This window comes from Zootoca vivipara, chromosome 14, assembly GCF_963506605.1.
Source record: "Zootoca vivipara chromosome 14, rZooViv1.1, whole genome shotgun sequence".
NCBI classification, from domain to species: domain Eukaryota; kingdom Metazoa; phylum Chordata; class Lepidosauria; order Squamata; family Lacertidae; genus Zootoca; species Zootoca vivipara.
Genome location: NC_083289.1, coordinates 18,112,412 through 18,140,380, shown reverse-complemented (window position 1 = coordinate 18,140,380; position 27,969 = coordinate 18,112,412). Strand labels below are relative to the sequence as shown.

The following is a 27,969-nucleotide window of genomic DNA, read 5'->3' as shown; positions in this document are numbered from 1 at the left end:
TTTTGCTCAACACGGGACTCAAACCCACAACCCTGAGATTAAGAGTCTCATGCTCTACCAACTGAGCTATCCCATAGCTTGTCCCATAAAGAAGAGGAGGCAGAGCAATGCATCAAACCCCTGCCAGGCAGATGCATATTTAAAGTTTAGAAGTGAGGACTGCGTATCAAGTCTAGTCTTTTCTTAGCTTCCCAGCAGCTTGGAGAAAGATTCTCAGTTCCCCTCTCTGTGGCCCAAACAAAGCCAGATTAAAAATATGATGCCAACAGCAAGAAATCATGCAAAAACAGGTAGCAAAATTCGGCTTTTTTAAAGAGCAAAATCTGGGCTGCCTCGGCACAGAAGTGTTAAACGTTTCTTTACAGAGCAGACAGCGCTGGCAATTATCCACAGTACCCAAGTGGCCAATCTGAGAGTCCCAGTTTTCACAGTTAAGTGACAACAGATTTTGGAAATTAGAGGTCAGCAAAGGCAACTGCTTCAACCCTGCAGAATTCCCCCAGGGCAATTTCGGTGACCTGCTTAGGGGACGGGGTGAAATTCAATTCTGTTCACATTTTAATGTGAGCGTATCTGGTTTGCCTTGTCCAAAGCAACATGCAAACCAAACGTACAGCTATCCTTGGAAAGTTTGCATTTCCCCAAATTTGGAAATGCAGTTCTCCACAACCAAGTAACGCAGTCAAAAATATATACAGTGGAACCTCGGGTTGCGGACGTAATCCGTGACAGAGGCATGTCCACAACCCACAGCGTTCGTATCCCGCAGCGCCGCGTCTGCAGGAGCGCATGACACAATTTGGCGCTTACCAAACTGCATTGTATTAGAAGAGGTGACTTTGCAAAAATGTGCATATTGGAGGAAATTCACACTGAAATACCAATGAATTGTCATGAGTACCGTTTCCTTTTTTTAAAAAAAAAAGTTCACAAAGTGATGTGGAAATGTGGAGAACTGAACTTAGAACTGGAAAAATGAGAAACTGAGAGAAACCAACATTGACCTATACCCCCACATCCCTAGACCTACATTGACATTTTGGCTTACCCAAACACATTAAGGAAAAAGAATTTGAACATGGAGGTAAGGACGGTGAAGTCAAATTCTGCAGGGTGCTGCTGCCCTCTGATTATCCATACAAGAAAGTGCACCACCACCAAAGACATTTAGGCCACATTCACGCCATGCGTTTAAAGTACTATGTGACTACTCGAAACAGTCACAGCTTCTCTCAAAGAATTTTGGGAGCTGTGGTTTGTTGTGGGTGCTGATTTATTAGGAGACCCCTATTCCCCTCACAGAGCTACGGTTCCCATAGTTCCCTGGGAAGAGGGACTCGCTGTTAAACCACTCCTGGTTCCCAGAATCCTTTGGGGGAAAGCCATGAGTGGCATCGCAGTGCTTTAAACATACGGTGCCAGTGGCCTTAGACCAATGGGAAGCATTTACCATTCATTTCGCAGCCAACCAACTCGAAGCGCAGAGTGCAGGCTCTACGGCAGATCACAGGGTAGATGCGGAGGTACTGGGCCGTAACCGGAAAATTGAAGAGGTTGGTTTTCGTGTCTTCATTGTCAGAGTTGCCAGTGAAAACCTGCCAGAGGAGAGAGGGCAAAGGTGAAAGGATGACACCTTAGGAACAGGGTTGATGGTCTAGAGTCACATTTGCTCTCTAAAGAGGACATCTTCTGAGGCAGCTACTTCAAAGAGGCAAAGTGGCAGAATGGTTAGAATGCTGGCGCTTGTTGACAGAGATCGTGAGCTCAAATCCAACTCTCACAAGCTTGTTGCGATTATAAACACCTGGTGACCTGCATCTATGCACACTATCCTGAGCTCAATGAAGGAAAGTTGAAAAAACAACAGAAAATCTCTGTGGCATCGCCCTTACACGCAGAAGGTGTTGCCAGTCAGTGCAGACAATACAGAACTAGATATATCAAGGGATGCAGGTGACGCTGTGGTCTAAACCAGTGGTCTTCAACCCCCGGGCCGTGGATCAATTGGTACCGGGTCGCCCAAGAAACATTTAAAGACAATTAAATTAAAATTATTAAATCAAAACAATCTAAATAAAATATAAACAATCAATGTCCCCCCCTCAGCGGGCCGCGGTAAAATTATCAAACGTCGACTGGTCCGCAGCGATAAAAAGGTTGGGGAGCACTGGTCTAAACCACTGAGCCTCTTGGGCTTGCTGATCAGAAGGTCAGCGGTTCAAATCTCCGCCTCGGAGTAAGCTCCCGTTGCTCTGTCCCAGATTCTGTCAACCTAGCAGTTCAAAAGCATACCAGTGCAGGTAGATAAATAGGTACAGCTGCAGCAGGAAAGTAAACGGCATTTCCCATGCGCTCTAGTTTCCATCATGGTGTCCTGTTACACCAGAAACGGTTTAGTCATGCTGGCCACATGACCCAGAAAGCTGTCTGTGGATAAATGCTGGTTCCCTCGGCCTGAAAGCGACATGAGCGCCGCAACTCCATAGTTGCCTCTGACTGGACGTAACTGTCAAGGGGTCCTTGTCCTTTACCTTTAGTTGTGTCAATGGTCTGACGCAGTTTAAGGCAGTTCCCTATTGTAGAATATTGGGTAAGAAGGATGCAGACACAGCTCTCAAAACAACCAGCTCTTTATTCTAGCTCTGAGTCCAGACTGAACAGTAGCTTAGCCAACTGCTTATATAGTACTCAGTAACTTGCAACAGTAACAAACTTCCCCTAGCTACCCAATCCGTGAACAGCACTCTCAATCCTTCATTTGCATGTTGTGGACCTGAGTGAGAACTGCAGCCACGGTGGCCAGAAGGAGTACTGCAGTTAACTTAATACATAACACCTATGTTCTTTCTGGGGACCCAGGTGGCGCTGTGGTTAAACCACTGAGCCTAGGGCTTGCTGATCAGAAGGTCGGCGGTTCGAATCCCTGTGACGGGGTGAGCTCCCGTTGCTTGGTCCCAGCTTCTGCCAACCTAGCAGTTCGAAAGCACGTCAAAATGCAAGTAGATAAATAGGAACCGCTACAGCGGGAAGGTAAACGGCGTTTCCATGTGCTGCTCTGGTTTGCCAGAAGTGGCTTTGTCATGCTGGCCACATGACCTGGAAGCTATACGCCGGCTCCCTCGGCCAATAATGCGAGATGAGCGCGCAACCCCAGAGTCGGACACGACTGGACCTAATGGTCAGGGGTCCCTTTACCTATGTTCTTTCTACTTCTAGAAAGCCAATGTGGTGTAGCGGTTAAGAGTGGTAGAATCCCTGTGACGGGGTGAGCTCCTGTTGCTTGGTCCCAGCTCCTGCCAACCTAGCAGTTCGAAAGCATGTCAAAGTGCAAGTAGATAAATAGGAACCACTACAGCGGGAAGGTAAACAGCGTTTCCATGTGCTGCTCTGGTTTGCCAGAAGCAGCTTTGTCATGCTGGCCACATGACCTGGAAGCTGTACGCCGGCTCCCTCGGCCTATAATGCGAGATGAGCGCGCAACCCCAGAGTCGGTCACGACTGGACCTAATGGTCAGGGGTCCCTTTACCTTTTATGTTCTTTCTACTTCTAGAAAGCCAATGTGGTGTAGCAGTTAAGAGTGGTAGACTCGTAATCTGGGGAACCGGGTTCGCGTCTCCGCTCCTCCACATGCAGCTGCTGGGTGACCTTGGGCTAGTCACACTTCTTTGAAGTCTCTCAGCCCCACTCACCTCACAGAGTGTTTGTTGTGGGAGAGGAAGGGAAAGGAGACTGTTAGCCGCTTTGAGACTCCTTCGGGTAGTGGTAAAGTGGGATATCAAATCCAAACTCCTCCTCCTCTTCCTTCTACTATATCTGAACTCAGAGGAATACACAACTATTAGAGGAGTTTAGAGCTTGCAGGCATAACTGAGGGAGCCAGTATCTAGGAGAATGAAAACTCTGGTCTTAAACCTCTGCTGTCTTGTGTGATACCTTCAGGAAAATAAAAGGCTAAGGAGTAAACCCTACACAAATCCAGATGCAGTTGGGTGGTGCCTTGTACGCCTCCTTCCATCAACTACTGCAGCCAAGCTGGTGCCAAATGTATCGCTCTGCTTTCCTTTGGGTCGCATCAGCGAGGCGGAGAGGAGGGTCTCATCTTCCGGGCGGTCCAAGACCTCCACACACACTGCCCAGGCTTGCACCCCAAGGAGGTCACTTTTAGACAATGTTAGGCCTACTCTGCATAGGCCTAACGTCATCTACGATCCTTGCTATCCCTGTTAAAGCAAACCAACTCAACCAGTTCTGTTTGCTCACGAAACGAACTTGCTGCAAGTATAATCAGAACAGCTATTTATTTGAGGTGAGGTGGGGGCTGTTTGTATGCAGCTCTTCAAGGCTGGGACACACACACACACCCATACACACCAATCCTCCCTCCTTTCATGCAGAAGCTAGCTCAACTCTTATGTGCTTATATCAGGCTTCCAATGGGACAAGAGAAAACTTTTAAGGTGGGGTGGGGAAGGGTGGGTCTGAGGAATGGCTACTATGCAATGGGGAGCAATGTGCTTCTGATTATCGCACTTAGGGGGGCTTTGTTGGTGCTTGCAGAAAAACTCAAAGAACCTCTGGACTTCCAAATATTCAGCACAGCCTCCTGAACACCTGCACGGGGGCAAGTAAGGACCCACCAGGCTCAGCACAGTAAATTAAGCATCATTAGTATTCTCTGAGAAGAGCTAAAATGTTTCTTGTTGCATGGTTGGGAGAGGCTGGAATTGCGGCAATTTAAAGGAAACAGGGAGGGCAGGACAGCAGAGCCCTCGAGGCACACCTGTCAATTTCAGTTTGTCTCAGTTTTTTTTTATTTTCCCAACTCTTAAATTCAGTTCTCCACCTTAGTTTGCAAAAGGCAATTTTTAAGTCCCCATGGAAAATCTCCTGCCGCACATAAGATTCCTTGCAACATCATCTGGCAGGCTCAGATATGTTTCAATCACAGTAGCTTCTCCTACGATTGCAACTAAAAATGTATGCTGTGCTCAAAACTGTTCCATTTTTTGTAGCAAAAGGTGATGCGCTTCAATGGAAAAGAGGGCCGGTGGCAGAGAGGAAGCCCATTTCTTTTCTAAGCAAGGCATTTGTACAATGCACTGCCCATCTTGGGAGGCCCTCCTAGAGTCCAGCTTATGAACCCAGGCCATTTTTGGTGTGCTATTTTGCCTAACACAGATACTAATGAATCCGATGCTAGTTGTGGTCAGAGCACTTTTTGAAATCAAAAGGACATTACTAGGTCCATTCATTTCAATGGGTCTACTCGGAGTATGGCTAACATAGGAGTCGCCCCACTGTTTTTAGTTTACTAAAAGCAAGTAAAATACACATGCTAAATTCAATCACTCTCTAAGGCAAAAGTTCGGGGGGGATTAGACTGAGGGCCAGATCCCCTCATGGACAACCTTCTGGAGACCACATACAGGGGGGCAAAGGGAGAAGGGCCGGAGTGGGGAAAATGGGCAAGGAAACTAATATGTCCTTTGTACATCAGGAGCTCTGTGGGAAATTCAAGCAACTGCCACTCTGCGATAATCAAAACCCCAGTTTTGTGGGTCGTGGGGCAGGCATCAGCATCTGAAGCAACTACAAAAAGCGGCTGCAGGATGGTGCCGAGCCTAACAATAAAGGTGCTGTTTTAGTGGCCTACCTTGGGAGGCTGCTATTAAGAAAAATAAGATAATGTCTTTTAAAACACTTCAGAATCATTCAGAATGCAAGGGGTACAAGTGGCACTGTGGTCTAGACCACTGAGCCTCTTGGGCTTGCCAATCGGAAGGTGGGCAGTTTGAATCCCCGCAAAAGGGTGAGCTCCCATTGCTCTGTCCCAGCTCCTGCCAACCTAGCAGTTTGAAAACACGCCAGTGCAAGTAGATAAATAGGTGCCGCTGCAGTGGGAAGGTAAACGGCATTTTCCGTGAGCTCTGGTTTCCGTCACGGTGTTCTGTTGCGCCAGAAGCAGTTTAGTCATGCTGGCCATGACCTGGAAAGCTGTCTGTCGACAAACGCCAGCTCCCTCGGCCTGAAAGTGAGATGAGTGCCACAACCCCATAGTCGCCTTAGACTGGACTTAACTGTCTAGGGGTCCTTTACCTTTACCATCTCAGCAGCCACTTGTTTTTTGTTTCTCCATCCCTCAGGCACAGGTGCAGCACCTGCCTGCTTTGCTCACCTTGTCATGATCTTGCTCCTCATCCTTAATGTACACAAACTCGCGCCCGTCGAGGCTGTAGGATACTTTGTAGGCCCGGACATATTCCACCCGGCCTGCACGGCGTGCCCCTTGTGTGGCAAGGCCGGAGATCCTCATCTTCCTCATCAGGTTGACCTAGGGTGGGGAAAAGCAGGAAGAAACTAGATAAATATCTCTGTATGTGTGTGCGTTTGTGTGACTCAACACTAATCAGATGTTTTGTGTGTGGCTTATGTGCCCAACAGCATGCTGGGAGTCACAGAAACAAGCACAGCACATTGAGGCTTTTAAGGCTCCTGGGAGGCCTGGAACATTGCTGCTGCTGCTGCTCTGCCAGGGAGTGTTTGGGAGGACTGCTCCCCCTGAAGCCCACTTCCACCTGGGGCTTGGGGCGGGTCCCCCACTCCACCACAGCTTTTAAGGCTCCTGGGAGGCCTGGAACACTGCTGCTGCTGCTCTGCCAGGGAGTGTTTGGGAGGACTGCTCCCCCTGAAGCCCACTTCCGCCTGGGGCTTGGGGCAGGTCCCCCACTCCACCACAGCTTTTGAGGCTCCTGGGAGGCCTGGAACATCACTGCTGCTGTGAGTACTGGAAGGACTGCTCCCCCTGAAGCCCACTTCCACCTTGGGCTTGGGGCGGGTCCCCCACTCCACCACAGCTTTTAAGGCTCCTGGGAGGCCTGGAACAATTTAGCGGAACCACCTGCTCCATCCGGGCCCAGTACGGGCCACATGATCTCCTGCAATGATTTTGCAAAGTTTTTTGCAGATAAAGTCGCTCAGATTCGGGAAGAGGTAGACTCCACCGTGGGAGCAGGGCCGGGGCGGGGGAGTGCTAGAGTCCTGTCTAGTCAAGTTTTGTGGGATCAATTTCAATCTGTTACCTCCGAGGATGTGGACAGGCTGCTTCGACGAGTGAAACCAACCACCTGTCTCCTTGATCCTTGCCCATCCTGGCTTATAAAAGCTAGCCAGGAAGGGCTGGGCGATGGGCTTCGCGGGTTGGTAAATGCTTCTCTCCATGAAGGAGCCTTCCCAGACCCGCTGAAAGAGGCGGTTATTAAACCGCTTCTTAAAAAACCATCTTTAGATCCGGCCAATATGGCCAACTATCGCCCAGTCTCAAATCTTCCATTCTTGGGCAAGGTGATTGAGCGAGTGGTTGCTGAACAACTTCAGGCACGCCTGGAAGAAGCGGACCATTTGGATCCCTTCCAGTCAGGATTCAGGCCTCATCATGGGACTGAAACTGCCTTGGTCGCACTGGTCGATGATCTCCGGCGGGCTAGGGACAAAGGTAAGAGCTGTTTCCTTGTTCTGCTGGATCTCTCAGCGGCTTTTGACACCATCGACCATAACATCCTTCTGGATAGTCTAGAGGGTTTGGGAGCTGGGGGCACTGTCATGCAGTGGTTCCGCTCCTTCCTCCTGGGCCGTGTTCAGAAAGTGGTGGTGGGGGATGAGTGTTCAGACCCCTGGGCTCTCACTTGTGGGGTGCCTCAGGGTTCTGTCCTCTCCCCCATGCTTTTTAACATCTATATGCAGCCGCTGGGAGAGATCATCAGGGGGTTTGGGCTGGGTGTCCATCAGTATGCTGATGATACCCAGCTCTACCTCTCTTTTAAATCAGAACCAGTGAAGGCGGTGAAGGTCCTGTGTGAGTGCTTGGAGGCGGTTGGAGGATGGATGGCGGCTAACAGATTGAGATTGAATCCTGACAAGACAGAAGTACTGTTTGTGGGGGACAGGAGGCGGGCGGGTGTGGAGGACTCCCTGGTCCTGAATGGGGTAACTGTGCCCCTGAAAGACCAGGTGCGCAGCCTGGGAGTCATCTTAGACTCACAGCTGTCCATGGAGGCACAGGTCAACTCTGTGTCCAAGACAGCTGTTTATCAGCTCCATCTGGTACGCAGGCTGAGTCCCTACCTGCCCACTGACTGTCTCTCCAGAGTGGTGCATGCTCTAGTTATCTCTCGCTTGGACTACTGCAATGCGCTCTACGTGGGGCTACCTTTGAAGGTGACCCGGAAACTACAACTAATCCAGAATGCGGCCGCTAGACTGGTGACTGGGAGCGGCCGCCGAGACCACATAACACCGGTCCTGAAAGACCTACATTGGCTCCCAGTACGTTTCCGAGCACAATTCAAAGTGTTGGTGTTGACCTTTAAAGCCCTAAACGGCCTCGGTCCGGTATACCTGAAGGAGCGTCTCCACCCCCATCGTTCTGCCCGGACACTGAGGTCCAGCTCTGAGGGCCTTCTGGCGGTTCCCTCACTACGAGAAGCCAAGTTACAGGGAACCAGGCAGAGGGCCTTCTCGGTAGTGGCACCCACCCTGTGGAATGCCCTCCCACTAGAGGTCAAAGAGAACAACAATTACCAGACCTTTAGAAGGCATCTCAAGGCAGCCCTGTTTAGGGAAGCTTTTAATGTTTGATGGATTTCTGTATTTTAATGTTTGATGGATTTCTGTATTTTAGAATTTCTGTTTTGTTGGAAGCCGCCCAGAGTGGCTGGGGGAACCCGGCCAGATGGGCGGGGTATAAATAATAAATTATTATTATTATTATTATTATTATTTCTCTTTTCACCCCCACCCATCTCTATTTATTTAATTCCCATTTATATCCCCTCCTTCCCAAAGGAACCTTAAAACATCAGACTTAAAAACAAATGAAAGTAACACAATCCAAGCTATGCTTATTAGAATTATTGATCACTTGTAATCTACGAATGTATCAAAGCAACTTGCAATTTAAAAAAAATATCTTAAAATACATTACACCAGGCACCCCCAAACTTCGGCCCCCCAGATGTTTTGGACTACAATTCCCATCATCCCTGACCACTGGTCCTGTTAGCTAGGGATCATGGGAGTTGTAGGCCAAAACATCTGGAGGGCCGCAGTTTGGGGATGCCTGCATTACATCATAAAAAGGAAGTCACATTAATGTTTCTAGAATTCAAACAAGCTGCCCCAACAGTAACAGTCAGCACATTCACCATTATTACATAATTGACTCAGTCTATCAAAGGCCTGTTTCTACTGGCGCTGAAAGATGTCAGTGAGAGTGCTAGGTGGGCCTTGCGGGGGGGAGTGTTCCACAGGTGGGGGGCCACAACTGAAAAGGCTCTCTCCCTAACCATCAACCTCTGGGCCTCCCTCAAGCCACATGCTCTCATAGCTATTTAATTCCAAGGTTGCCAAGAACCAAACAGAAACTTTCAGCCACCATATGCCTGGGTAAACAGGAATGGCTCTTAAAATTCCACGTGAAAATTAATAGAGAGGGGAACAAATGCACCTCACTAGGGAGGACATTCCACAAATGGGGAGCCGCCACTAAGAAGGCCCTGCCACAGGTCAATGCCAACCATGCAGCAGCCAGCCACCTCTCTTTTCTGAGGTTAAAGATGGATGGACCCAGGGTCCCTTTGCTGCTTGAACCAAGTTAGTATTAAGCACATGCCAAACCAGCAGAAGTGTCTTTTATTCCCTGAACTCCCTCCTTCCCAGTAGGAAGTGGTAACCTTGTTTAGCCCAAGAGCCACATTCCTCTCTGGGCAACCTTTGGAGGGCCACACATCAGTGGTGGGCGAGAGAACACATGCAAATTTTGCCTTTGCAATGTTGGCTATTTTCTCCACACATTCCAGCCTGGCTGGCTTGTACAGACTCAGGCTGTTGGTCCATCTAGCTCAGTATTAACTACCCTGACTGGCTGCAGCTCTCCAGGAATTTAGGCAGGGGTCTCTCCCAACCCTACCTGCAGATTGAACCTGGGACCTTCTGCTTCCGGGGCAGATGTTCTTCTACTGAGCCATGGCTCTTCCTCAAGGCAAAAACACTTGGGGTGCAAAGCAGCGCCAGTCAGGGGTGGGTCTGAGGAGATTATCAAAGGCCAGACAGAAAGGGCTAGAGGGCCACATGGATCTCTACTGTGTTTCTGAGGTTCAATATTTAGGCTTTCTGTCCTTCTCTTGTGCCCTCAGACGAACACAGATACCTATGAGCAGTTTGGGCAAATGCTCCTTGCTTAGTTTTTGGCATCCCACGTTTTGAAGCCCACATTGGACTTGCTGCTTCCAAGAGCACCATTACCTGAATCCAAGGGCTCCTGTCATAGTTGCTGGAGGTCCAGGCATTCACAATCCCCTTGTTGTTGAGGCGGGCGAGCTCTGGACCCCAGCGCTGCAGGCCAAGGAACCCGTAGTACACAGAAGAGGCGGAAAGCTGTGTGTTCGCAATTGCTCCTGTCTCCATGCCGAGCAAATTTGAACATCCTGGAGGGGGTCACCAAGACCGTAGGGAGAAGGGCGGGGAAAGAGGAAGAGAAGAAGAAACTGAAACCATCACATATTGCTTCCCTGTGTCAGCTTTTCGACTAAATTTTTGGCTGTGAAGTATAAATTCTCAAGCAGAGATCGTTCTGTGGTTTTATAGAATTTTATTCAGATCTGCATGTACTCAATTTATTCCGTATCGTGTTATTTTATTTTAACATTTGTTAAACAAGAACAACAACCCCTCCCTTTTTAAGGGGCATGTTGCAATCTGCTAAGATGTTGCTTATTATCAATGTTGCCTTGTGTACTTTTCATATGGTTCAAACTTTTGTTCTTGGGATGGTTGGATAACTATATACAAATAAAAATATCTAATTTAATCTCACACACATACATCTGCCATCTTCGGCTGCCGGAGAACCTGGGGCCTTGCAAGATCCCTGATCTCTGACCGGAGGTGGGTGCAAGCTCTGGTTCAACCTCAAAGGGATGCTGTTTTCAAGCCACTGGCTCCTGCTCCCTACTTCTAGCAAAGAAACCATCAAGGAGATGGGAGGGAAAATATCTTTGTGGAGTTATTTAGAATAATGTGTTTTTCTAGTTCTTATCTCCCTTCAAGTGTCTAATTTGTTTATGCAATAAAAGTGTCATCAAGAAGCAGAGCAACATGAAAAGAAGTCCTAGAGGAGCTTTTGGAGGACTGAGATTCTCAATCACTTCATGCTGGAAATAAAGTTAAGCAGAGAAGACAATTACACGTTAATTATCACTGACGTGTAAATGTGGAGGAAGTTCACGAGAACTGGGCAAGCACAGCTTGAGAGTAAGGAAAGAGTAAGGAATGCTGGTGAACACTCAAGAGCAGGCATACCCAAACTTCGGCCCTCCAGATGTTTGGGACTACAATTTCCATCATCCCTGACCACTGGTCCTCTTAGCTAGGGATCATGGGAGTTGTAGGCCAAAACATCTGGAGGGCCACAGTTTGGGGATGCTTGCTCAAGAGGATTTCTTGTAGGGATGGTTGAATCTAGAAATGCCATTTTCTCTCTCTTTTCCAGTCTTGCATTCAGTTCACTTTATTTCCATATCAATTGCAATCTTCCCCTCCCTCCCCCCAAAAATGCATTTCTCCCAACATACATTTCTGAATGCACTTTTGCCTTTATATGCATTTTGCAAGCCATTTTCCCCACACGTAGAATTTGCAAGCATTGTTGTTGTTGTTGTTGTTTAGTCGTGTCCGACTCTTCGTGACCCCATAGACCATAGCACGCCAGGCACTCCTGGTCTTGAGCTCTTTGAACCGATATCAGTGTAAGCAAATAAACTTCAGTTCATCAACCCGTTTGCAAGCTTCCCCAGGGTCTTCCAGTCGCCTAATTTTCAGAAGCAGACTATTGGGCTGGATCACAAATGGGAGACCAGCCCCCGCACCACCACACCCCCGATCTTGATGGATCCCAACTCTCAACAGCCCAATCAGCACGGCCAATGGTCATGGATGTTGCAAGTTCTAGTCCAACAACATTTGTAGGACCAATTTTTCACCAGTTGTGTTCTAAATGGATCTTGGTCACTTCATCACCACCACCCTCCACACGCGTCACAGAGCAGGAACTTACGGAGTTGGCAAGATTTCCCCAGGTAGGGAGAGATGCACTTGCAGGCATAGTCCCCACTGAGATCCAAGCAGGTCCCTCCATTCTTACAGGGCTGCGAAGAGCATTCGTTCATGTCTACAGCCAAAAGGAAAGAAGAATTGAGTTGCTCGCCCCCAATGCAGCCAAATCAGGACCACCAATTGACTAAATACCCAGGCATTTAGTGGCTGAAGAATATTGTTCCTGGCAACCTCAAGATTGCTGGATGGAAGCATGTTTCAAATTGTAATTGCTGCTAGAATGTTTTGGTCTGTTTTAGAATTGGCTTGATGTGTTTTTCTCTTGTATATCTCTTTTCCTCCCTGCCCTCCTTGGGGAGGAAGGGCAGGATATAAACTCTGTAAATGAAAATAAAACCATAAAGAAAGCTTTGTTACATTTGTCAGCCATGTCTTAAGACTGCAAATCTCTGAAGGTCATTTGTGGCCAAACAGAAGATAGGGCAGGGTACCACTGTACTTTTCCTATCTTTGATGCTACTTTTAGTTGCCAGAAACAGATAAATTGCCATTTTCTTTGCTGAACAGCTGTAATAGTTACCAGGTGAAGCTATATCTGCCATCAACAACAGACTCACAGAGAAATATGAACAGCCAGTATGGTGCACTGGTTAGAATGTCAGGCTATGATTTGCAGGACCAGGGTTCAAATCCCCACTCTGCCAGGAAGCTAACTAGGTGAGCTTGAGCCACAGTCACAACATCTCACCCTTCGTTGCCTCACAGGGTTGTTGTTGAGGGTGAAATGGGGAAAGAGAAGGGACAGAATTGCCACACACAGGAAGAACAAGGATATAGTTTGAGTGCCTCACTTGTAGTTCTATAAATCATTTAATGTGTCAACACGAATAGAAGTTACTAATACTTCAGCTGTTGTATAAGGGATTATTATTTTGACCAGAATGTAATTCAAATTAATAAGATTTTGGAATGCAGAAATAAAGAAAATAATCAAACCATCAATTCTAGCACGCGTGAGGCCACCTAAATTTGGTATTTAAACAATTGATATTAGTAATTGTATTACAATTTGGTATTGTTATAATGAGGCTATTATTGGATTGAAATTGAAAATAAAATAATAAAAATTATTATGAAAAAAATGGGGAAAGAGAAGGAAGCACGCACACCGCCCTTGAGCTCCTTATGAGGGAAAGGGAAATATAAATGTATAATCTTGCCTACTATAAACATGGATGTAATTGCACAAAGTGGCTGTTGCCCCGCTTGGGGGCTTTCCTAGAGGCATGTAGCTACACATTGCTGGAAACAGGGTACCAGACTGATGGGCCATTTGCTCCAAAAGCCAGCGTGAGCTGCTCTTCAGTTTGCAGCCACACCTTCCCCAAAGACACATCTCACACTCACTGTTTTGGCAGTGTTTGCCTTCATAGCCCAAAGGGCACTTGCAAAGGTATTCAGTGAAGGCGTCACCCCTGTTGGGAACCACCTGGCACTCGCCCCCATTCTGGCAGGGGTTTGGGTGGCAGGCACCTGAAAACAAGAGATGCAGAAGAAGAAATCAGATGCAAACAAGAACATCTCACAGCCCCTGCTAGATTTAACTATGCAAGAGCAGGTTGACAAGCCACCACCTGCAGAGTTATCAGCGCCCCAAACACAGGTGCAATTTCATTAGAAATCTGGTTGGCTGCTGTGAAAACAGGATGCTGGACTAGATGAGCCACTAGTTCAGGCATCCCCAAACTTCGGCCCTCCAGATGTATTCCCATCATCCCTGACCACTAGTCCTGTTAGCTAGGGATCATGGGAGTTGTAGGCCAAAACATCTGGACGGCAGCAGTTTGGGGGTGCCTGCACTAGCTTGATCTAGCAAGGCTCTCCTTATGTTCTAAAGCAGGCATCCCCAAACTTCGGCCCTCCAGATGTTTTGGACTACAATTCCCATCTTCCCCGACCACTGGTCCTGTTAGCTAGGGATCATGGGAGTTGTAGGCCAAAACACCTGGAGGGCCACAGTTTGGGGATGCCTGTTCTAAAGAAATCATGTATGTCAGAGCAGCTGATGATTTGCAAATGGCAATCAAATGAGATGTGCATGTCATTAGCATTGCAAAATATATTCTGAAGTGCAATGGAATAACAATGGCGTAATTAGCAGGACTGGTGTGCTTGCACTTATTTTAACTCCACCATTGTTACAGTAAGCATTTGGGGGGTCCCCAAGTGGAGAGGTTTTGAGACCACTGCAGAACTTGTGCCAGGACCCAGATCAGTCCCTTACCCAATGCCCTATCTATTTTCTGCTGTTTAGTCATGCTGGCCACATGACTCAGAAAGCTGTCTCTGGACAAATGCCAGCTCCTTCGGCCTGAAAGAGAGATGAGCGATGCAACCCCATAGTCGCCTTTGACTGGACTTCACCACCCAGGGGTCTTTTTACCTTTTTTTGCCTATCCTGCATTTTCCTCTCTGGGCTCCTCCAAGCGACTTCATTACAGTGGTACCTTGGTTTAAGGATGCAATTGGTTCCGGGGAGCCGTTCGCTTCCCCGAGCAGTACTTAAACAGAGCGCCTCTTCCACACGTGCGCAAAGCTTCTATGCATGCGTGCGCCGCGGAACCCAGAAGTAAACACTTCCGGGTCCGCGGAGTCCTTAAACCGAAAGTACTCAAACTGCAGCGGACTTAAACCGAGGTATGACTGTACAGTATTGAGCATTAATCCCGAGTTGGTTTTACTCTTTTTAGAGCTTGTGTTGTATTCGATTTTCATTATGCACATCGTTTTGACGGCTTAATGGTAGCCTATAGGTTTGTATTAATAATCATCACAAACCATCCTCTGCTTGTTTAAGTTCCAACGATAAATCCTGTCCTCCGAACACCACGTTTACCTTTCTCGGTTTCGTTGCAATCAATCCCAGTAAAGCCTTCTGCACAGATACAGAAGAAAGGAGATTCGGTGATGCCGGTCAGGCAAGTTCCTCCATTCTGACACTTGTTCTCTTCACAGAAGTCACCTGGAAAACCAAGGGTGTGAATCAGTGCAAGGCAGCAGCTTTGCAAGGAAGGTCCCTCTCCCCCACCACTTCTGAGTCATAAGTACCAACAGGGGTCAGGATACCGATTTGTCTAGCTCAGGTTCCCATTTCCAATTGTGTCCAGGACTTGGGGGAGAGGACACAGAAAACATATTTGGAGAGGGGCCACAGCTCAGTGGTACAGCATGTGCTATGAAATAGAAGAAAAACAACCCCCAGAAACTATTTTTATCCTGCCTGTTCTTCTAGGGCTTATTTTAAGGGGGAGAGCATCCTCACAGGTGTCAGGCCATCCATAGGTAGCTGAACTACAACTCCCATCAGGCACGCCAACACCTAAGGAGTTCGGCTCATCGCAACATCACATTGGGCCCCCTCAATCGTCTTGAGAAGATGGCGCCTCTGACTCCCATCATCCTTAGCAACTGGCAATGCTTGCTGAGGCTGATAGGAGTTCAGCAGCAAGTAGAATCCTGGTCCAACTGCACTGGCTACCAATTAGTTTCCGGGCCCAATTCAAAGTGCTGGTTTTTACCTGTAAAGCCTTAAACGGCTCAGGACTGCAATACCTCAAGGACCACCTCTTCCCATATGAACCTACCTGGACCCTGAGATCATCTCCTGAGGTCCTCCTTCATGTGTCCCCTCCTCGAATGCTCTCCCCAGGGAAGTTCGCCTGGTGCCTTCATTATACACCTTTAGGCACCAGGCAAAAATGTTCCTTTTTAACCAGGCCTTTGATTGATCTGGTTGACATCCTATGCCCTTTTAAAATGTGGCTCTTTGGGGGGGGGGTGTTATTGGGTTGATGTTTTTATTCTGGTTATATGTGTTGTGGTTTTTATGTTTATCTTTTCTCTGAACCGCCCTGAGACTTCTGGGTATGGGGCAGTATATAAATAAAATAACAACAACAATAATAATAGGTCAAAGGTTTCCCACACCTGCTGTAGCAGCAAACTCCATAGTTAACTATGCGCTCTGTGGTACTTATACTTACGTACATTTTCTACTGTACTTAAGTATACACAAGTACTTCTCCACAGAGCACATAGCCTGCTGAATCAGGTCCATCTATTCCAGCACCCAGGCCAAGCAGATGCCATGGGGAAGCTATGTCGAGGCACTGGCTGGCTTCACAGTTTTTCACACATCATGATTTTTGCATAGCATGCACACACACACACACATCACAATTCGCAACATATTGCCAGGTCAAAAATTATGAAACCGGTTATCACAATATGGACTTCAAACCGGTTTTGGACGATGTATCAATATATTGCCTAGCTCTAGTCGTCATCTTGCAGAAGCGAATCCCACCGTTTTAACTATGCACGGAGAGAAGAAGTACTTTCTCTTTGAAGAATCCCTTTCGTTTTGCCTCTTTGGAATCTCCCGCTGGAGAGGACCCAAGGCAGATCCTCCCAAAATAGCCTCCAGGCTCCTTGCTTGCTGGGGTAGGGCTTTAACATCCAGATTTCATTAGCTTAAGCTACTCCTCCGAGCATTATTGCTCGTAAGTCTTTTTATAGCAGAAGTCCCTGGGGTTAATCTCACTAAACTCCGCTCCACCAACAGGAGAAGAAGAAACCAGGCTCCAAACTGTGTTCAGAGGTGCACGGGCAGCTCTCACAGCCCAGCCTGGGAAGGGAAAATTTTAAAAAGCAACAGAGCTCAGGCACTGCCCTGGCTGGTGCCAGATGACCTCATCTTCCATCAATGCTCTGCCACGAGCTACAGCCAGGGAGGAAGGGATGGCCATAGGAATCTGAGATGTCGCTTCCGATCTGACTTGCTCCCAAACAGACAGGAGTACTTAGCTGCCCTCTGCCCTGCCTTTTGGACAATGCAAATGATTAAACCATGGAGTGGAGTGGCTAAGTTACTACAAAACAACAACAACACTGAGTATCTTCAGTGGAAGGAGGTGGCTGAACAGAAATGCACTGGCAATTAGCAGGGATGTGTGAATGCCAGAGTTTTCCAGAAGGGTAAGGGGGGGAAAATGAGGTTCCAGGTTCCAGAGAACCTTTTTTTTTCTGCTCAGTGAACCTCTGAGTTGTACTGAATTAACTTTAACTCAGAGTTCCAGGGGTCAGCATATTTTTTCAGCAGGCGGCTGGTCCACCATCCCTGAGACCATGTGATGGGCTGGACTATATTTGGGGGTGGGGGTGGGGAATGAACGAATTCCTATACCCCACAAATAACCCAGAGATGCATTTTAAATAAAAGCACACGTTCTACTCATGTAAAAACATGCTGATTCCCGGACCGTCCGCAGGCCAGATTTAGAAGGCAATTGGGCTGAATCTGGGGCCCGGGCCTTAGTTTGCCTACCCATGGAGTTGACACATCAAACTTAATGGGCATTCATTTTGATTGGTCTAAAAAAAGTTAGTTGAATACAACCCCAAGTTTTCATTTAAAAACAACCCCCCACCACCACCACCACCTAACCCTTAAAGGCTGGGGAAAGAATATTTGGCTGTACTGAGGATGGGCAACATCCCAGAAGTTTCAGAAGCCAAGTAGAGGTGGTTTCAGAACCTGGCATTCTGGGACAGATGCCAGGGCCACAGCAGGAGAGCTGTTAATGCCTGCTCTGGCGCTGCCTTTAAGGGAGGGTCAATTCATGCCCCAATGCTTCAAGCAATCCTGCAGCTGAGGTCGGTGGGAGCTAGAGTTCAACAACAACCGGATCTGCCTTCCCCGATCTGCTTTGGACTCCAATGCCCATCAGCCCTAGCCAACATTGTTATGGTCAGGGATGACAGGAGCTTTCATCCAAAACACCTGGAGGACCAGTGTTAGAAACTCAGATAGGTCTATAAGCTAATCACCAAGCAAGACCTTAAACCTAGGTTATGGTCGCCACAACAGAATGCCTAGACGCCATTCCACCGGGATGAAGCTTTTCGTTGTTGATTTCATTTCTATACCACTTTATATTTTAAATAAAAACTCTCAAAGCAGTTCACAACACATTAAAACATCACATAAAACAATCCTGAATAAAACAAACCCAAGCGTCAAGGAAAACAATGTGGGGAGCAACTTTTAAAACCTCAGAATGTGTCAGGAAGACTATCCGTGAGCCGTTCAGCAAAATTGGAGCCTGTGTGATTACATAACCTCCAAACTTGTCCATCATGATACTTTGTGAATTGCCTCTCTCTAACCGCCATCCATAGTCAGACACATTTAATTTCCCTGTCCAGACACTTTTAACTACCCCTGTCTCCTTTTCCCTCTCAGATCTGTTCTTCTTGCTCTTGCCCAAATTCTCTGATAAGCAAAAGACCCCCATTTGACAGTTCCCATCTTCTACAGATAAGCAACTTCCTCCAACCCAGTTACAGATCACTTGACCCATTCTCGGCCCATTGAGGGGTTTCTGAGGTTCCTGGCTACATCTTCAGAGGTGGGTGGCTGCTTGGGTAAAATATGGTCCAATAATGTATCATTGTGCTTCATTCACAAAGCACGGTTTCCCATTCATAAAACATATTATCTGTGATGAAAAGGTTATGAATTGAGCTTCTCTGGGCAGGGGGTGGGGGTTTGCAGCATTCACCCTCAATTTACAGCAGAACCAATTAGTAATTTCCCTGGTGTGTTCCTAATAGGACAGGCATTAAGTAGGTCTCTGCACAGCTCTGCAAGCCGCTTACTATTGCAAGGAAGATGCTAGAGCAGAGAGGAATGTAGACAGCGTGCAAAGGAAAAGGTGGGTTTTAAAGGGCGACTCTCCTGTCTGTGAACTCCTGTTACAATTTCTGTGATAATGGAACTCCTCCTACAAGTCAAAAGGTGGGATATAAATACCTTAATAATAAAATAAAATTTTCATTCCAGGAAGCTGTATTTTTACAGTTGCTTTTATACATGTAATTTTGATGTCTGCCTTTATTTGTTTGTGGGCTGCCTAAGCAGTTCCTTCTAGAAATGAAAGTGATATATAAACCCTTTTAATCATTAACATCTGAAGCTAGACAGGCCAGTGACCTGACTTGGTGTAAACTGGCTTTTGATGTCTCTACAAGTCTCAGGTTCAATCCCAAACCATTCCAATTAGAAAGGACAGGTAGCAGGCAATTGTCATAGGAGAGAGAGTCGCATCAGAAATCCTTCAGAGCTGCTGCCAATCTAAGTATGCATTATTATTTCTTTTTTATTATTGGCATGCCTAAGCAGCCCCAGACTGAGAGGTCTCTGGGCAGTGGTGTAGATAAAAATGGCTTAAAATCTCATGTGCCCTCTCCATGGGAGATCTGGACGAAAACAGGGCCTTTTTAGTGGTGGTTCCCCACTCATAGAATGCTCTCCCCAAGGATGCTCACCTGGCGCCATCATTACATATTTTAGGTGCCAGGCCTTTTCTGCTAGGCCTTGGGTGAGTGGGATGTTTTGATCCTGCCTTGTAAAAATAGGCCTACAATTGACTTACATTTTGTTTGGTTTTATGCTTTTTGTAATAATATTTTTTAAAAAGGACTAGTAAATTTAAATAACAACAACCATAACATAAAGCAGAATAGATTGTACTAGCCTAGATGAACAAGAAGCCTGATCTGGTACAAGGCAGTGTCGTATCCTACATGTCATCTGTTCCTTTTGAGGAGGAAACTCTTGAGAGTCCCATGGACTGCAAGAAGATCAAACCTATCCATTCTGAAGGAAATCAGCCCTGAATGCTCACTGGAAGGACAGATCCTGAAGCTGAGGCTCCAATACTTTGGTCACCTCATGAGAAGAGAAGACTCCCTGGATGTTGGGAAAGATGGAGGGCACAAGGAGAAGGGGACAACAGAGGACGAGATGGTTGGACAGTGTTCTCGAAGCTACCAACATGAGTCTGACCAAACTGCGGGAGGCAGTGGAAGACAGGAGTGCCTGGCGTGCTCTGGTCCATGGGGTCACGAAGAGTCGGACACGACTAAATGACTAAACAACAAGGGTCCTCTTTAGGGTGCCCCTGCAGAATAAAAAAAAAGGTTGCTTCCACACCCTTGGGTGCTCCTTTATATTCTTTTCCTTTCCCCCATTCTGACTGCAGGCTAAGAATGTTTGTGTCCTTTGATTAGCTACTGTTTAAAAACCAGCTCATTCCATTTGGCCCTGATAAACAAACCAGCAAACAATGGAAAGGGAAAAACGTATCTTCTGGCTGGGATAAGAAACTATTGTCTGCTTGCAGAGGGAAGGATTGCCTAATGATTAAAAGAATACTATGTGTCTGCATCGGGAATGCTGGGTCAGAACCAATTCCCAATTATCATTTCACTTACTGTCACGAGGCAAGGAAATTGGATGAGCAACACAATCCTGCCCCCAACCTAGAGTACAATGTGTCTGTTTCCCAGTGTCAGAAGTGCCTGGAAAAAACAGGATTCATTTAAGGAGGGGTACCAAGCTGCTAGTCCTCATGAATGCATAGAAAATCCCTTCCATGTGCTCAAAAAGCATAGTATTTGAATGTAGTGTCTTGTCTGGAACTGGAATAGCCCCAATTCCTGTCGCCCACCTCTCCCTAATGTTTCATGACCCCCAAATAAAAGCCCAAATAATTCCTATGGCGTTTTCATTCATTGGAAGAGTAGCATTTTCTCTACTCTTGACTCTAAACGCTTGGCAGAAGGAATGAGAATTATTTTTGCAGGGGCATCACTGATCGAAGGTTCACACCATACATTTAAAGCACATTTTACGCCCACATCTTCCTTCAAAGAACCCTGGGAATTGTAGTTTATCCCTTGCAGAACTACAATTCCAAACACCCTTGACAGGCTACAGTTCCAAGGATTCTTTTGGGGAAGCAATATACTTTAAATACCCCGTGGGCCTGATGCCATCTGCCAAATATCAGAGGCTGCTCCCCTATTCACCCCTATATGGCAAGTGTGGCGAGTGAGTGGGGGACATTTATCACCAACAAAGGGAGCCGGATGGCCCAGAGGTTGCCAGATGCAGAACTTAAGTTAGAATTTAAAAAAAGGAAAGAGGACAGATTGCACCAACAGCAGAATCCACTGGGATTTTCATTCATGCAGAATCCAGTCTAATCCCTTTCAGCTACATACAGTACATCTCTGCACCTCCACCGTCCTGCGTTTCGTGTTGTTGCTTTTTTCCTCCTCCAACAAAGACTTAGGAGTGCTGACTCTGCTAACAAGAGACCAGGCAGATAATGCTTAGCTCATTGTTGGGTTCACGCCCGTACCCATCACAGCCCTGCAAGTAAGCATTTGTCTCCTCCCCACTGTCACCATCAATCAGAAATATAAATATGCTCTGCTCCCTCCTCCAGCAGTTGCCTTAGGAACCAGGTAAAACGGTCACAGAAAAAAAATCCCCGACTCTGACCACACAAAGGAGCATTGCCAAGTGTGGGAAGAGATGTTACAAGGAACGCATGCCCTCAACTTCCTCATTCTACTGCTAACTTGTTTTTTTATCCTGCTCTCCCTTCAAGATCGGCATACATGATTCCTTCCCATGCACGCACGTTTTGTCCTCACAGCAACCCTGTTAGGTAGGCTAGGCTAAGAGGGAGTTGTTGGCCTACAGTCGGTTAATGAGGTTCAGGGCTGAGTGGGATTCAACCCCAAGTCTCCCTGACCTAAGTCCAACAGCCTATCCACTAGGAAAGGAGTGAGCAAAATTCAGGCTTGGAGAATATGCTTTGCTGTTGTCGTTTTCATTATGGACCCAAGGTCCACCCATGGGAAACTGGAGCAAAAGAAATGCATATAAAATTATAAATAATTCTGAGCCCAAGTGTTTGCTCCAAGTACCAAAACTGAATGGAGCTCACAGTCCTTGCACACACAAAAATCCCAAGTTTCCTTCATTTCAGAAGTGTTAATCGGGAGTCATTTGGCTGCTACTAATACAATAAGCAATTCACAATCTGACTCCTTGTGGATGAGGTTATCACAGCCTTGTCTGCACTACACATTAAAGCTATATCATACCACTTTAATTGGTCGTGTATTCCCCCAAAGAACCCTGGGAAGTGTAGTTTGTTGAGGGTGCCGAGAGTCATTAGAAGATCCCCTATTCAATTAACAGAACTACCATTTCTAGAGTGCTTTAACAACCAATCCCTCTTCGCAGGGAACTCTGGGACTTGTAGCTCTGAGAATGGAACAAACTACAGGATTCTTTGGGGAAAATCGTGACTGTTTAAAGTGATACGATAATGCTTTAAATGCATAGTGCAGATGGGGCCCAGATCTGCCCTCGCCCCATCACTACACTATATTATATTGGCTGTCCAAGGCCTATTTGCGTTGAGGGCGTAAGAAAAATATAATGCTTACATCCCAATCCTGAAAGCAATTGTTTGGAATTACTTTTCAATCAGCTTACTAGGGAAGAGCCGCAATTCAGTGGTAGTGCATCTGCTTTGCATGCAGAACGTTGCTGGTTCAATTCCCAGCATCTCTATGTATGGCCAAAACAATGGAGAAGCTGCCAGCCAGAGTAGAAAATACTGAGCTAGATGGGCCAATGATCTGACTCCACCTAAGACAGCTTCCTGTGTCCCTATGTACTTATTCGTTCATATTCCACCATTTCTTCAGGGAGTTCAATACATTGCTTCTTCACAACAGCCCTGCGAGGTAGGTTAAGCTATGAGAAAGCGACTGGCCTAACTAAAGTCATCCTGGGCACACTTCGGAAAGAGGTGGCAACTGGGAGTACCTCTATGGTAAGCAGGAAAGGAGTTGCATTATTTTGCCAGGAAGCAGTAGCTTTTAATTTCCAGACCATCATTTAGCCCAACTTACACATAAAGCTGGGGACGCAGGTGGCGCTGTGGGTTAAACCACAGAGCCTAGGGCTTGCTGATCAGAAGGTTGGCGGTTCGAATCCCTGCGACGGGGTGAGCTCCTGTTGCTCAGCCCCAGCTCCTGCCAACCTAGCAGTTCAAAAGCACGTCAAACTGCAAGTAGATAAATAGGTAAACGGCGTTTCCGTGTGCTGCTCTGGTTGCCAGAAGCAGCTTTGTCATGCTGGCCACATGACCTGGAAGCTGTACGCCGGCTCCTTTGGCCAATAATGTGAGATGAGCGCCACAACCCCAGAGTCGGTCACAACTGGACCTAATGGTCAGGGGTCCCTTTACCTTTTACACATAAAGCTAAACCAAACCATGGCTTAGTGTAAGCAAGCAGGTTCCCTGACTGAAGGGACTTTTGTTTTTTATTGTGTATTATTTCATGTTTTCAGATTGCGATTTTATGTTGTAACCTAAGACCTGCGGGTATAGGGCAGTATCCAAATTTAATAAGTAACCAATCAAATAAAAGATCACTGGCACAATGCTCCTCCCCAATGCCGCTGCCCTACAAGGGACGAAGCCATGGCTTGGCGTAGTGTTAAAACCCAGACCTATGGTATGCCTACCCTAGATAAAGCGTTATGCCAGGAACACACCTTGGTTAAAGTGCATGGTTTGTCTGGAGCAAGACAAACCATGGGGCCAAGGTCTGGATGCAACGTTAAGCCAAACCAAGATGGCTTTAAAACTATAGCAGCCTCACTCTGGAGCTGCACACTAGGTAAAACTTCCAGACAGCGGCTTCCAAGTAAGATTAACCCTTGTGAGGGACCACTGCTCAGAGGTAGGGCTGGGAGAGACTTCTGCCTCCAAGTCCAGAGAACCATTGCCAGGCAGTGTTGACAAAACTGAGCTAGACAGAGACAGAGCAATGATCTGACCGGGTTCTAGAACCAGCTTCCTATATCCCTAAGCTCCTTTTGGAAATGAGCCACTGCACTCATCCAATGTCTTCCACATCCCCACAAAAGCCTACCGTACTGACCTCTTGTCCGCAAGCACCCAAAAGAACCCTTGGGAGATTTATTAGGAAGTCCCTTTAACCAAAAATGCACACATACTTAAGTCCTGGAAATAGGTCAGTATAGAAGGAGAACAAAAAATATATCTCTAGCACCACGTTTTAAGAAAAGAGGTTACTTATGCCCAAAACAAGGACCCTGAAAGCCTAGAGCTGGCCCCCCGTAGACTCTCCTTTCACTTTGATTTCCACAGACCAATTCCCGTGGGAAAATATGGTGCCTATTTTCCCACACTGCAAAATGTTAGTCTGATGATCCCCACATCAAGTCAAGGTTCAGAGAGTGGGGAAATAGTGGCACAGCGTTACTCTTTGTGTTGACCCCCCTTAGCTATTGTTTGTAAAATGTTACTGAGGAACGATACGGATAGGCAAAAACTGGGCGAGCCAGAGGCTTGTGGATTTCATTAGCTCCCTTTCCCTTCCCCCACAGTTTCCCTCCACAATTTGAACACAGGGCCTGCTTCTCTAAACTTCCTAACCAGGTCTTCGTCTTAGAGCTTGCCAAGGCTAAATCCCCCAAAACACAGGCAGGGAGAAGAAGACCCTTAAAAATGATGCCAGGACTTATCGCCGCCCGCCGCCCCTGGCGAATCAATCATTGCGCACAGAACCTCTCGAGCATGTACAGAGCGCTTTTCCCTAACCAAACCGCATTCCAACCCAACGCGTAAACATCCCCTGCTTGTGCGTTCGGCTGATCTTTTCAAATGGGCATTTCGAGATTGCACGGCGCTTTAATGAGTTTCGTGGAAGGATTTGGTCCACAGCGATGGAACAAATCTAGAGGGGCTGGGCTGACAAAAGGATTTAAAGCCAGGGCAGCTTCGCCTTCGAGGCGCCCCGCGCGCAATTTAAGAAGGGCTCCCCACCCACCACCTCCAGTAGCCAGAAACCAGGCAGGGGAACGAGAGAAGGGAAGGGGAAATCGGCGTTGTCTACTCACCGCTGACAGCAACCAGCAGGCAGAAGGCGAGGAGAGGCCCCAGCAGGAGCTGCGAGGAGCTGGGTCCCTTCATGGTGCGTCGTTCCCCTGCAGGGCTGGGCTGGACTGAGCGCGCCTCCCGTCCCGTCTCGTCCTGCTCCGCTCAAGCTCAGCAAGTTCTGCCGCCTGTTTGTGTTCCTGCTCCGCAAAGGCGAATGACTCAGTGCAGCCCAAGGCAGCGAGCGAGCCCGCCCCCTCTTTCCCTTAAGGCTCAGCCTGCCAATTACGCCCCCCCCCCGCCACGTGCTCCGGCTGTCGAGCCAATGGCGAGCGGCGTCGGAAGGAGCAGGAGCAACAGAAGCGCAAAGCCAAGCCATTTGGCCCATTTGGATGGATCGGTGAGCGGACTGGGATGGGCTGCTGGGCGCCTAGACGCCAACATTTGGCTAAACGCAGTCGTGTTTGAAATAGGGTTACCACCTTTGTTCTGGTAAAATGCAGTACAGGGTAGGGTGGGGGCGGTTGGGGGGGGGAGATTTATTTATTTTCCATCTGATGCGAAGTGACTTCAAAGCAAACCATTACGATCTATTGTTTTTTAGTTAAATAGTTTTTATTTGATTTTACAAATTTGTTCACATTCAAAAATCGCAAATAATAAAAATTACACAAGATTCTTCCGAATCTCGAGACTTCCCTCCTCCCCTCCGTGGGTGCTTTAGTTTTCAGCTGCATATTATAAGTCACTCTAATTTTTCTGTTCTCCATTGTGTCCAAAGTCTATGTAACATTACAAGAGTTATTTAAGACCTGCTAAAGAGTTCAAGCTCACTGGAAGGACAGATCGTGAAGCTGAGACTCCAATACTTTGGCCACCTCATGAGAAGAGAAGAATCCTTGGAAAAGACCCTGATGTTGGGAAAGATTGAGGGCACTAGGAGAAGGGGACGACAGAGGATGGCAAAAAAAGGCATGCCAATCACCAGTCGCCAGGGACTTTTTCCAGATGTTGGCAAGCTCTTCTAATTTAGTTTCCTCAAATATTTGATTGTGATGCATTTGTCTCCTGACAAAGCTGAAAAAAGCAGCCAAGTCTCCAGTCCAGGGATGGACAACTTATTTTTTCTCCTGATGAGGGTCACATTTCCTTGGGGGCAATATTTTGGGGGCAGGACACCAAAGATGAAAGGTGGACAGGGTAGAACTCAGTGTGGATGGGGAGAGAACCAAAGATAGTTGTGTGTGGCCAGGCGGGCACCCCCTTTTCTCTCACCTTGCCACTCCTTTCTCTCTCTGGTCGCTTCCAGGCACTCCTGTCTTCCACTGCCTCCCGCAGTTTGGTCAAACTCATGTTGGTAGCTTCGAGAACACTGTCCAGCCATCTCGTCCTCTGCCGTCCCCTTCTCCTAGTGCCCTCCATCTTTCCCAACATCAGGGTCTTTTCCAGGGAGTCTTCTCTTCTCATGAGGTGGCCAAAGTATTGTAGCCTCAGCTTCAGGATCTGTCCTTCCATGAGCACTCAGGGCTGATTTCCTTCAGAATGGATAGGTTTGGTCTTCTTGCAGTCCATAGGACTCTCAAGAGTCTCCTCCAGCACCATAATTCAAAAGCATAAATTCTTTGGCGATCAGCCTTCTTTATGGTCCAGCTCTCACTTCCATACATCACTACTGGGAAAACCATAGCTTTAACTATACATACGGATCTTTGTTGGCAAGGTGATGTCTCTGCTTTTTAAGATGTTGTCTAGGTTTGTCATTGCTTTTCTCCCAAGAAGCAGGTGTCTTTTAATTTCGTGACTGCTGTCACCATCTGCAGTGATCAAGGAGCCCAAGAAAGTAAAATCTCTCACTGCCTCCATTTCTTCCCCATCTATTTGCCAGGAGGTGATGGGACCAGTGCCCATTATCTTAGTTTTTTTGATGTTGAGCTTCAGACCATATTTTGCGCTCTCCTCTTTCACCCTCATTAAAAGGTTCTTTAATTCCTCCTCACTTTCTGCCATCAAGGTTGTGTCATCTGCATATCTGAGGTTGTTGATATTTCTTCCGGCAATCTTAATTCCGTCTTGGGATTCATCTAGTCTAGCCTTTCGCATGAAAAAAAAATGCACACTAGTTTTTGATCATAATCACTATTTGTTGAACAGGGCAGTTGAGGGTAACATCTATGCACAACGTCGCATACCCTCCCTGCAAATAATTCGGATTAGATGCTCAATAAACAACAGAGGATGTATATAACCTCCCCACAAGGTTTGTGCAAACAACTTGGGATGAATGCTCAATGAACCAGTGGTCTGGAAGCGACCAGAGAGAGAAAGGAGTGGCAAGGTGAGAGAAAAGGGGGTGGCCTGGCCACACACAACTATCTTTGGTTCTCTCCCCATCCACACTGAGTTCTACCCTGTCCACCTTTCATCTTTGGTGTCCTGCCCCCAAAATATTGCCCCCAAGGAAATGTGACCCTCATCAGGAGAAAAAAATAAGTTGTCCATCCCTGGACTGGAGACTTGGCTGCTTTTTTCAGCTTTGTCAGGAGACAAATGCATCGCAATCAAATATTTGAGGAAATTAAATTAGAAGAGCTTGCCAACATCTGGAAAAAGTCCCTGGCGACTGGTGATTTACAGTGCACACAGCTCTTGGCATGCCTTTTTTTGCCCTTTGATCATGTACGGCTCAATGACTTCCACTCTGCTTTTTTCCCCACCAAGGGTATTTCCAAACCCATGACCCACATCTCCTAAAGCAGAGTTTCTGGCACCGTTTTTTTTTTTAAAGGCGCATTTGACTCTCACAGCCCAAAACATGTTTGCTTGTGTTAGCTTATTCTGTCAGGTTGAGCCACTCTCAGAGGGGGAAAACTAAAAAAAAAAAATTAATACATGAATCTAATACATGAAACAGTGCCGTAGCTACAGGGGGCTAGTTGGGGTTTTGCCCCAGATGAAACCTCCAGAGGTTCCTAGACTGTGGTGCATGTACACAAATGTGCATGAGGTGGGGAGTGCCAAACT

The 27,969-nt window shown here is 47.1% G+C and overlaps 1 protein-coding gene across 2 annotated transcripts in view; it reads right to left on the bottom strand.

Annotated features, from left to right (window-relative positions):
• The window catches only part of MFGE8 (milk fat globule EGF and factor V/VIII domain containing), a 32,047-nt gene extending 6,865 nt beyond the window's left edge, over nucleotides 1–25,182 (bottom strand). Inside the window, exons 1-7 of one of the 2 annotated variants that reach the window (XM_035131376.2) lie at nucleotides 24,972–25,182; nucleotides 15,006–15,131; nucleotides 13,517–13,642; nucleotides 12,111–12,224; nucleotides 10,301–10,482; nucleotides 6,177–6,332; nucleotides 1,451–1,595 (exon numbers count right to left, since the gene is read on the bottom strand). In XM_035131376.2, coding sequence (XP_034987267.1) covers nucleotides 1,451–1,595; nucleotides 6,177–6,332; nucleotides 10,301–10,482; nucleotides 12,111–12,224; nucleotides 13,517–13,642; nucleotides 15,006–15,131; nucleotides 24,972–25,044 — 922 coding nt within the window. In that variant the 5' untranslated portion in view covers nucleotides 25,045–25,182. The remainder of the gene's footprint in view (nucleotides 1–1,450; nucleotides 1,596–6,176; nucleotides 6,333–10,300; nucleotides 10,483–12,110; nucleotides 12,225–13,516; nucleotides 13,643–15,005; nucleotides 15,132–24,971) is intronic. The other variant, XM_035131377.2, reaches the window with a different exon arrangement.
• Nucleotides 25,183–27,969: the final 2,787 nt, after the last annotated feature.